Source organism: Lathyrus oleraceus, chromosome 3, assembly GCF_024323335.1.
Source record: "Lathyrus oleraceus cultivar Zhongwan6 chromosome 3, CAAS_Psat_ZW6_1.0, whole genome shotgun sequence".
Taxonomy (NCBI): domain Eukaryota; kingdom Viridiplantae; phylum Streptophyta; class Magnoliopsida; order Fabales; family Fabaceae; genus Lathyrus; species Lathyrus oleraceus.
In genome coordinates, this window is record NC_066581.1 from 234,094,574 (window position 1) to 234,106,523 (window position 11,950).

Below are 11,950 nucleotides of genomic sequence, written 5' to 3' on the forward strand. Positions count from 1 at the left end.
CATCATTCTTATCGTCTTTGTCATGTTTTCAAGTTTGGAATTCAATAATATCACCTCATTTTGAAGATCAGAGATGGTGGATTGAAATCTTTCTTTTTTAGCCTGTAGTTGAGATATAATTTTCTTTTGTTTTTCTCCCAGCTGACACACTTCTTCACTTCTGATGCAAAGTTCTCTGTAGGATGTAGCCAGTTCTTCATAGGATAATTCTTCATCACATGAATCTTCATCAGATTCATATCTTCCAGTTATAGCAGTAACATGTTTAACAACTTTATCCTCAGGTTCACTTTCAGAGTTATCATCATCAAACCAAGAGACAGACAACCCTTTTTTTGTTTCCTCAGATAGGTAGGACATTCTGCTATAATGTGTCCAAATCCTTCACACCCATGACACTGGATCCCTTTACCTTTATTAGATCTCTCTTTAGTTCTTGTTCTTTTTTGAAAGTCATTATTATTCCTGATGTCAAAAGGGATGTTCTTGGCATTTGGTCTTAACTTCCTGTCAATTTTCTTTAGTACCTTTTTGAATTGTCTTCCTAGAAGAACAATATCATTAGTCATTCCTTCATCAATATCTAAGTCACATTGGTTTTCTTCATCTTCAGTGTTGGATACAAAAGTTATGCTCTTATTTTTATTTTCGGATCTGTCACTAATACTCAATTCAAGAGTTTTGAGAGACCCAATAAGTTCATATACTCTCATGGTATTGATGTCTCGAGCTTCTTCAATGGTTGTGACCTTCATGTCAAATTTGTTAGGTAGAGACCTGAGAATTTTTCTCACCAGTTTTTCTTCTAACATCTTTTCTCCCAAGGCACTAGATGAATTAGCTATTTCAAGAATACTCATGTGAAAATCATGAATATTCTCATCATCTTTCATATTTAGATTCTCAAATTTGGTAGTGAGGAGCTGAAGTCTAGACATCTTTACTTTGGATGTGCCTTCATGAGTAGTTCTGAGGATCTCCCATGCTTCTTTAGCTACAGTATAGGTATTTATCAATGTAAATATATTTTTGTCAACACCATTGAATAGGGCATTCAAAGCTTTGGAGTTTCCAATAGCAAGTTCATCTTCTTCCTTAGACCAGTTCTCTTTAGGATTCAGATCAGTAGTAGCCTTCCCATCTTTGTCATTCACTACAGGATGTTCCCATCTCTTGATGACCGCTTTCCATGTCTTGTTGTCCATGGATTTTAAGAATGCCACCATCCTTGCCTTCCAATAGTCATAGTTGGATCCATCTAAGATGGGGGGTCTGTTGATAAATCCTCCTTCCTTGTCCATGGTACCAGAAAGTATCTTCCCCGAATCTCACCTTGAAACAGAGTAGGATGCCTGCTCAAATACAAATTAAAATTCTGGTAAGCAGATCCCTGATGTCGTACACGATGTCACGATACCAGGGTTAACACATAATCACACCACAAACAATATTAGGAATTAAATAAAAGTATGACAGGAAATAACACAGTCAATTATTAACCTAGTTCGGTGCAACGTCACCTACATCTGGGGGCTACCAAGCCAAGAAGGAAATCCACTATCACATAATTAGTTTGAAGTCCTAAACAACCTCAGGTTTTACAGACTTCTCACCTAATCTCTACCCGTGGATGTTTCTATCTAAAACTCTCCTAGATATGAGACTCATCTCACTTCCTTTCAACCATACAACAACTTATAACAGAAAAACACAATTTGCTCTTGTTTAAAAGCTTCTGAGGGATTATTAGTTACAAATCAACAAATCAGTTCCAATTTAAGTATCGAGAAGATTCTTAAATGGCTCACACAATGCACAAACACAAAACCCTAATTTAGATAATATTTTTCACTGCTTTGTTACCTCCTTAGATTTAGAAATGATTTATAAATAGCAATGGTGAGACATTGGCTTCGAGCTTAATTTATAGCAGATCCAAGATCTTTGCACAATCTTTTGCAGATTTGATCTCAATCAAATAAGATGTTTCCTAAAATGTTATGACATTGTTACTTCATAAATAAGTCAAGACACAATAGTCTTTTGTTTTTTAGAAAACTCTACATAATTCGTGAACTAAATCTTCAGATATATCTTTAAAGAAAACAAATCTAACAAGATACTAAAAATAGGTCACACTCCAATGTTGAACCAACATGTCAGGACATCTTGTTCAACATCTTCCAATAATACTGGTTTTTCCAAAATGCAGTCAATCACTACATATCAGACCTAACAATATTTAAGACGGTGAGTACAAGGGTGGCATGCATCAACTACTCTCCCATTCAAGAGATTTTTGAAAAAATTAGTGCCTCCATAATGGTACGTGTGGCCTTCGTGATGCTATATGCGACATTTCCATCATGGATCACCTTCATCATGGCTTACATTGTGAACATAACTTTGTCAACGAATCCCACAAAAGTGATGTTAATGAAGAAAATGACATGCTTGTACTCGGTTATAGGAGAAATCTATACCATAGAGATCTTTATACCTCTATTGAGATATTTAGAATATGATGAAGTCGAATACACCCTCTCCAAAGTCCATGAGGGGATATACAGACATCACCTAAGAGGAAAGACCTTGGATAAGAACATCCACATAGCAGGATACCACTAGCTCTCAAAGGTCCATAACACTGATAAATGTGTTATGAAGTGTGAAATTTCTAGAAACACTAAGAAATTCACATTTTCCCTTCCAAACCCAACACCTTAATTGCTCCATGGTCATTATTCTAGTGGGGTATGGACATCCTTGTAACATTCCCACTGGCCTATAGGAAATTAAAGTTTTTCATTGTGGATGTAGATTTAATCATTAAGAAGATTAAAGCAAAAGCCTTAGCAAATATCAACTTAGGAAGAATGGTCCATACTAAGGAAATTCTCCACGGGGAGGCTATCCTAAAAAACATGGAATGAGGCTAAGCTAAAATGTTATCATATCTAAGTTGGTTTCGTATGTTGAATTCGAAAGTCTTAAGTAAAATCTCTATAATGTAAACATCTCCATTACTGGTTTAATAAATTAGATTTTCACTAAAGGTTTGTTTTGCAATATTAGTTTGAATGGTAGGGTAAAGCTCAAACTCTTTATTCTTGAATTAACCCTCAAATGCATAGAAAGTGTTACAATAAAAGGAAAAGCCAAAGAAGGTTTAAACCTCAAATGCAAAGGTAACACACAAGTTAAATACTTTGAACACAAAGGTGATACACAAGTTAAAGACATCAGACTTTGAACGCGGATGTGATGCACATACAAAGACACCATAAACCATAATGTGTATGTGGTGCACAAGGGTAGTCCCCACTGGTATCTATCCACTCTAGCTTGAGAGCAATGGCGCTAATCACGTTGTCCTTGAACCAAGTTTTCATTTGGTAGTAGGGAAGGGAAATGAGACCCTCGATTGGGATCGATCCCTGATGACATCTAATAAATTAATTAGATTAAGTTCTTAGAACAATCACAAGAACCAGGGACATCAATCTTAAAAAGGGAAAATAAGAAACAAGTATGAAATGTCATTATATTTTATTGATTCAATCAAAATCACCTAACTTATTGTTGCAAGAAGTAAATAAAGTATTGCACCATGACAAGAGATAAAACAAGAAATATCATTCATTTATTAGCATAAATCATAGAAAGGGGGCCAAAGGACAATACAAATGTTCTCCAAAAAAGGAAAACCAATTTTTTTGTGTCATACAATTCAAAAACAAGGAAAGAAACCTAAGAAGTCAGAGCATCACCAATGGGAACATGCTTCCCATATATGACTTCCTAGTCAACATGAATATTCTCCCATTGAAATACTTACGTTATAATATAGAAGATCCATATGATTTAAAGAATTATCAAATGTAACTTGCATAACATAACATCCAGTCTCAACGTCTATCACATATTGATTATGTAGGATCTTTCTCGGTTTCCGCCGTCTTCAGCTGCCGCATTATCTTCTCCAAGTTCTCTTGCGATTTGAGCAAGGTCGCATCTGATTCCCTCAAGGAGTTTCTTGTGTCCTCCATGATTTTGTAAACATAAATAAGGGATTCTTTGGCCCCGTCCATAGTGGTCTTAATTTCAGATAAACACACTTGTACCTCACCAAAGGAATTTTCCTTCTAAATAACCAACTTTTCAAGTTCTTTCACCCTTTTATCAAAGATAGAGGGGGAACTAAACTTCTTCACCTCTTCATAAAAATTCTTCAAAAGTTTCTTCCCCTCGCCAAGATCCTTAAGAACTTTATCCCTCTCAAGGAGAATAAAGTCCAAATGATTTTGTAAGACCTTATTCTCCCTCTAAATTAAGATAAATACATAACAAAAACACAATGAAAATTTTGAAGTACCTAGAAATGCATAAGGATTTCTCTCCTCACTAAATATTTTTTGCCTATCTTCTTTGATAGCCACATTTACTAACATACGAGTTATGAGATGACTCTTCTTTTACTTTGGTGGATTGGCACCAAAAGATTCAGCCTTATCAACAGGACCAAGGTCTTCTCAAAACTTGAGAAGACTGGTAATCTAGTATTCCTCTTCTTATGAGAGGTCATTCGTCTGATAAATTTAGGTTCCCAGACCTAACAAAATATGATTTTGCTGCTAGAATTTCCAAAATCACACAAATATTATATGACCTTAACATAAGTACAACTCACAAGGTGAAATTGTGAGGGGGAAATTCCAATATGATTTATTATCTCGACTTGAAAATCATCGAAAAGGAGTATGAACCCCGTCCTTGAAAATAAACATTAATGCATGGATATTTCATACCCATCAAATTGACTGCATCTTACACGGGCCGATGTGCAATACTGGCCAGTCAGAAGACAGACCTACATCCTGGTAGGAATTTTCTATTGTATGTTCATCATTAAAGATCAATGTCGTCCATAAAATTTATTGTTCCATCCAAGGGTATTGATCAATACTAGCAAGATGCTTAAGATCTTGTTGTCTCCGACGCACCATTTCAGCCACATTGTCAACATAAAATAAAGTTTCAACAATGAGTAAAAGCAGACAACTGTGATTATGTCCACATTTTTTTATTAGGATCACAATCAAAGGATTGTCTACGGGCTTTAATGAAATTTGTTGTTCCATCCAAGGATACTGATCAACATTAGCAAGGAGCTTAAGATCTTATTGTCTCTGTCACACCATTTTAGCCTCATTGTCAACAAAGAAACAATTTCGACGGTGAGGAAAACCAGGTGGCTGTGATTATATCCATAATTCTTTATTAGGATCACAATTAAAGGAGTGCCTATGGGATTTAATAAAAACTTGGGTGTTCCGCTTGTCTCTAGGATTGTATATAGTTTCTTGGTTTGACATACGAAGTCCAGAGAAATTAAAACCATGAAACCTCACTAATGTCAATCGTAGTAGTAGTGGGTTCCCTCATGTTAACAATGCTCATTTCAAGGTTTCTCAGCTCTGCGGGTTTCATCGCTTCAACAACGTTCCTGTTTAGATCTCTCGCATCAACGAGCTCCCTAATGTCTACAAACTTTAATATGAGGTGTCTTACTTTTAAACGCAACACCTTTAAGTTTTCTGGATTTATTACTTCAATCTGAGATGAATCATCACTGAGTTTATCATCAATACTTAAATCTATGAAAATGATGTTTGAGTTTCCTACATTGGCCATGACTGAAAAACTAATGCAAACAATGGAAAGGGGAAGGTGAAAGAGTGGTACCTTGAATAATTGTGCAAGTTTTGAAGATTAAAGAGCAAAACAACAAGAAGTAGAATTTCAAAAACCCAGAAATATAGCTTGCAATTGATGATGAATAATGAAGAACGCAAAAATATTGTATTAGGAACAAATTAACAAAATCACAAGACAAATATATTTATGGGACTCGGAACCAATGGAAGATGAAAAAGAAAGGAAAAACCAACTTTAACATCCCAATTTATAGACAACAAGAGCACTGGAGATCAATGGTCGAGAATCAATGGAGCATCAAAGGTATCAACGACCAATAAGGGACCTCAATCTTGCAACGACAACAAGTACCATAAGTGCATCTCCTCCATACCTTATGCGCATAAATGCACATAAAAGTCTTCCCCAAGACAACGTTTCTATGACGTGATACGAATTTAATGCATGTGTTTTTGATACTACAAACTCCCACTTAGCTACTCAACATAACACTTATTCTCCCTGAAACACTCTTCAACAAAATTACAGTCACGTCATAACTCACCCATGGGTCAGTCTCAAGACCTTTACATCAACAATACTCGCTTCTTGACTAATAGTAACGATTTGAAAGAAAATTGTTTCGAGTTGACCGACCAATAAGACTGACTTATTCAAATTACATGTGTGCACTCAAATGATGAATATGTGGACGCTCGTATAGAATTATGAGATATTACATTAGAGCATAGCCTTAGACTTATCTTCTTTGCTCCGATCCAAAATATTATAGAGTTTTGATAAATATTAAAAAATAATTACTAAACTATTAAAATATATTATTAATTAATATGAAATTCAGAACAAATTAAAAAAATAATTATAACTACTCTATAATTACGTATATAATATATAAGTAATTTGACCAAATGCATGAATAAAAATTTGTGCGTTTCTCTTTGACAAACATATTTAAGGAATAAAATATTTATAAATGTCTCCGACACCACACACTTTGTGTGAACAATTAATTTCTCTTTACTAATTGTGTGCACAATTAATAAAAAAGTCAAAAATCCAAAACGTTCGCAGACAAATGCTATTTTCATATGCAAACAAAGTTTTATGATTAGACAAAAACATCATTTTTATGAAGTTGAAAATTTTAGTGTTAAGGTTCGTTGCACGTGCGACACCAACCCACCAAGTCAACAAAAGTAACTGGTTGTTAGATTAGAAGCCTTCAATTTAATACACTCCTAAAAGAGTTAGGTAGAAATAGAGGCTCTGAGTTGTTCTCATTTCTTTACAAAAAGTCCAACTTTGTGATGTTGAATTAACAAAGAAACAAAAAATGGTAGGAGGAGGAGGAGGAGAAAATGAAAAGAAGATGAAAATACTGTGCCTCCATGGATTCAGAACCAGTGGCAGTTTCATCAAAAAACAAATCAGCAAATGGGATCCTTCTATTTTCTCTCAATTCCATATGGTAATAATACTAATTTACTAATCACTAATTTTAATAATTACACCAAAATTATGATAAGTAAATTAACTATATTAGTTCTATTGCTGATCACAGGAATTCCCAGATGGAAAATTTCCTGCTGGAGGCAAATCTGACATAGAAAGCATTTTTCCTCCACCTTACTTTGAGTGGTTTCAATTCGACAAGGTGTAAAAGTATTATATATAAACTGCGTATTTTGTTGTCTGTATATTCTTGTATAATCTTTATAACCTATAATATATTTCAGGATTTCACTGAGTATACTAACTTGGAAGAATGCATCACATACTTGACTGAATACATCATAGCCAATGGTCCCTTTGATGGCTTTCTTGGCTTCTCACAGGGTGCAACACTTTCAGCACTTTTAATAGGTTATCAAGCACAGGGAAAATTGTTAAAGGAGCATCCACCTATAAAGTTTTTTGTATCAATATCAGGATCTAAGTTTAGAGATCCTAGTATATGTGATGTCGCATACAAGGATGCTATCAAAGCTAAATCGGTTCATTTTATTGGTGAGAAAGATTGGTTGAAAATTCCTTCCGAGGAACTTGCTTCTGCGTTTGAGAAGCCTGTCATTATAAGGCATCCTCAAGGTCACACTGTCCCAAGATTAGGTAATGCTCTCATTCATAGTGTCAGGTTTCAGGTTTCAGAGCCGTCTCAAGTTTTTGGAGGCGGCTTTGTATAGGTTATCTATAGTTTAACAAGGGCAAAACAAATAAAGGTCCTATTTAATCATGATTTAATCTGACAAATATTTTATGAGATCCCGTTTAACTATAGTTTAATTCTGAAAATTTTGGGACCCTGTGCGATAGTTCTTCTTGCACGCACTCAAAACGACCCTGCATAGTGTCTAGTCTACTACTACTACATGCTACTTGCTTATATAATGAACTTTTCTTGCATTGCTCATACAGATGAAGTTTCTACTGGTCTGTTGAAAAATTGGGTTGCGGAAATCGTCAGCGAAGAAAAGGTTGGTGTCTCAGTTTGTGAGCATGAAAGGAAGCAAGAAGTTGATACTACCAAGGGGGTGGAAATAAACAAGGGAAATGCTGAAACCATAGAGGTGGTCGAAGCCGGAAAATTTTAGCTTATGAGGAAGGGACTTGAATTTGATTCAAATTGTGTTTTTAGTAGTTTGCTGTTTCTGATGTTTTTCTGAAGATTTGTGTTTTGGCTGCTTAATAAGTTCTTCTATCTTAGATTTACAATTTCAGCTTCTCATTATGGCAGAAAATACTATGAATTATGTTAACCACTAGTCGACTACAAGAGACTTGGGAGAAACCTACACTTGTAAAGACTTCGTCTCTTCATATTTGCTATTCTTTCATATGTGAGATTTCAAGCATATTTGACAAACCTTATATGTTATGTATGAATATCCCTACGTTCCTAATTCTTTTACAAATTTGCTAATATGTGAGAACTTGGCCATTCGTTTCCCTAGTTTGTAATGATTCTAATCTTGATAAGAATTTTTGTTATCATGTTCTTCCATTTACATAAGTTCATACTTGATGATTGGACCTTCACCTTCTTAACTTTTTCATCTTCAGCATGACATTGTACTAATGTGTCCTAAGCCTATTTTGTATTCATTGGAGCATAAACTTTGTCAAATTTGGCATCATCCACGTACTGGTGAATATGGAACATAGCTTTGTAACTCTTTTGACATCTGTTTTGCCTTCAACTCATTTTGGATAGCCATTATCGATGATCTCCATCATTGTTGAAGATCAAACAATATACATACTTGTTTTCTCTAAATTCTTGCCCTTAAGCTTTGATAGTTGGGTGGAATTTTTTTCGTTAGAACCTATGCTCACATTTATCACTCTTATTTTTCACTCTTGTAAGATCGAAAATCAAACTCTCACACTACTTTGTTAAAATACTTATGATTATGTTGTATTGATTTCTTCCACAAAACTCTAATGCAATGCCTTCTTGGCATAACGGAAACACATTTCCAGTCAAGGAATCACAGATAACAGAATATAACGCCAGAACAATAAAGAACACAACAAACACTTTGATAATCCAATTCGGAGAGAAAACTCCTACTCTAAACGGACTCCTCTAAAATCGAGGTGATCCGAGATGCAATTATTGAACAATACAAATGTACAACAATGAAGATTCACCTCTCCCTCACACTACCTTTTCAGTCGTGTTTAACCCCGAAACAAGCTTACACTCACTTGACCTCTTTATTCTAATTGATTGTTTCAATACTTCACGACCTAAGAAACAAAGTGAGCAAGATATATAAAGCTTTCCACAATCTCTAACCTTCTGATCTGCCAAACAAAGTGACTCAAAACAGTTGGAGGTTGTTACAGGGTAACACGAAATCCACAACAGCTATAACTGCCGGCCACACCTCTGGTAGCCAACTGCAAGAGCCGATCCTAATCCAATTCAAAAATCTCCACCTTGGATTAGAGATCGATCTCAGCTTCACAGACTTCATAATGCATCCTGACCTCAAACCCTGATGAAACTCTATCAATACATGTTTTCGACAAGAATTTGAAGCAATTTCAGTCAAATATGGAGGCAATACTAAGCAAAAGTGCCAAAATGTGCTTAGAATGACCAGGTGTGGAGAAAATATTGACATAGCAAAAATTGGTGAAAAAAATGCACAAAAGGACGAAAAACCAATGTATTTCTCGCGCCCCATCGTGGGCACAAAAGAAGCCATCGCGGGCGTGATACTTCTCATCATCGGCGCGATGGTCATTTATTCTGAACTTTTCTGACGCATTCTGGAGCTTTAAAAGGGGATTTTTGTCTGATATGCGTGACGCATGCAATGTATGATTGTTTCTTCATGATGCATTAAGTTATGTATGTTATGCAGAAAATGCGAGTTATTTTTATGGAAGGATATGTATGGAATCCACAACGGTGGGATTCTTCTGGTAGGGTAGACTTCGACTCTCCGTCATTTGATGTCTATACCAGAGCTTGCCACAAAGGAGGGGACTTCCTGTTACCACAGTTGTTGAAGATTTGAATCCTGACCCTATTGGAGAGAAAAGTATATGATCTGATAAGTGGTTATTGAGATGATTTCGTGTATCAAACATTTACTGTAGACTCTTGATCGTCCTTTAGAACTTTTCAAATCAAAGCAATGCACAAATTTGTTCTTTTATTTTAGCTTTTTATTATTCTCGATGTTTTGTGGCATTGTGTGAACAAAATACGAGAACTGAAAATTAAAATGAAAAACAATTGATAAGAGAAAAGTGAATTTTATTGATTGTGGAAAAATTCGTACATATGATGTGTGTACAAGGATGCAAAATCCTTAAAGAGGAAATTGCAAAAATTGAAAAAACAAAGGTAAATGTCATGGGAAATTTGATTGATTTTCCATTTGTTACAATATTGGCTACCATCAACTATAAGATCTAGGTCCTAACACTTTGCTTCGGTTGACGATGATTGGATCGATCTTTTACCGTCTGAGATCAACCTATGATGAAATAGGCTCAAGGTTACAGTCAAATGCCTTTCTTCCTAATTTTTGCCTGGACATTTTCTCTTCTTTTTTCTTCCACCGGGTTACCCATTTTTTCCTAAGTCGTCCTTTCGGGTTTTCAAATTAGCGGGCATATGTATATTTTTTGTTTTGATCCCTAACTTTTTCATGAACATTTCTTTTTTTTGGTCCTTTGGGATACCCATTTTTGCCTAGATTGTCCTTGCGGATGTTAATCTAACGGGTTATTTATTCATTTTTTTTAGGAATAATAATTTTTGACTGCATCGGAGTTCACTAGCAGTGGCAACTCCTCCCCATCCATGGTGGTGAGGATCAGGGCTCCGTCTAAGAAGGTCTTCTTGACGATAAAGGGTCATTCGTAGTTGGGAGTCCACTTACCTCGTGGATCTGAGTGTATAAGAGAGTATTTCTTGAGCACGAGTTCACCTTCATGGTACGCACGAGAGAGAACCTTCTTGTCAAAATCTCTTTTGAGTCGTCTCTGGTATAACTGACCATGGCAGACAGCTGTCAAACGTTTCTCTTCAATGAGAATCAGTTGATCGTATCTGGATTGAACCCATTCGACTTCATGGAGGTCAGCTTTCATGATAACCCTTAGTGAAGGAATTTCAATCTCAATTGGCAAAGCATCTTCCATTCCATACACAAGTGAGAATGGATTTGCCCCTGTAGAAGTACAAACTGAAGTTCTATAGCCATGCAGAGCAAAAGGAAGCATCGCATATCAATCCTTATAAGTCTTGACCATCTTTTGGACAATCTTCTTGATGTTTTTGTTTGCTGCTTCTATGGTGTCATTCATCTTAGGCCGGTATAGTGAAGAGTTGTGGTGCTCGATCTTGAATTCTTGACACAACTCTCTTATCATCTTGTTGTTCAGGTTACTGACATTGTCAGTGATAATCTTGCTAGGAACACCATAGAGAAAAATCATCTCTTTCTTTATAAACCTTGTAACCACTTTTCGTGTGACGTTCGTGTATGAAAAAGCTTCAACCCACTTCCTGAAGTAATCAATAGCAACCAGAATGAAACGATGACCGTTGGAAGATTTTGACTCGATTATTCCAATCATATCAATACCCCACATAGAGAAGGGCCAATGAGAGGTCAAGACATTCAATGGAGTTGGTGGCACATGGATCTTGTCACCATAGATTTGACACTTGTGACATCTTTTGACAAAGTTGTAACAATCAACCTCT

At 35.7% G+C, this 11,950-nt stretch overlaps 1 protein-coding gene across 1 annotated transcript; it reads left to right on the forward strand.

Annotated features, from left to right (window-relative positions):
• The first annotated feature begins 6,937 nt into the window (after nucleotides 1–6,937).
• LOC127126538 (dihydrofolate reductase) lies at nucleotides 6,938–8,618 on the forward strand. Its single transcript, XM_051055480.1, has 4 exons — nucleotides 6,938–7,186; nucleotides 7,280–7,372; nucleotides 7,455–7,827; nucleotides 8,134–8,618. The coding sequence occupies exons 1-4, from the start codon at nucleotides 7,052–7,054 to the stop codon at nucleotides 8,307–8,309; spliced, it is 777 nt and encodes a 258-aa protein (XP_050911437.1). The 5' UTR covers nucleotides 6,938–7,051; the 3' UTR covers nucleotides 8,310–8,618.
• The last annotated feature ends 3,332 nt before the right edge of the window (nucleotides 8,619–11,950 follow it).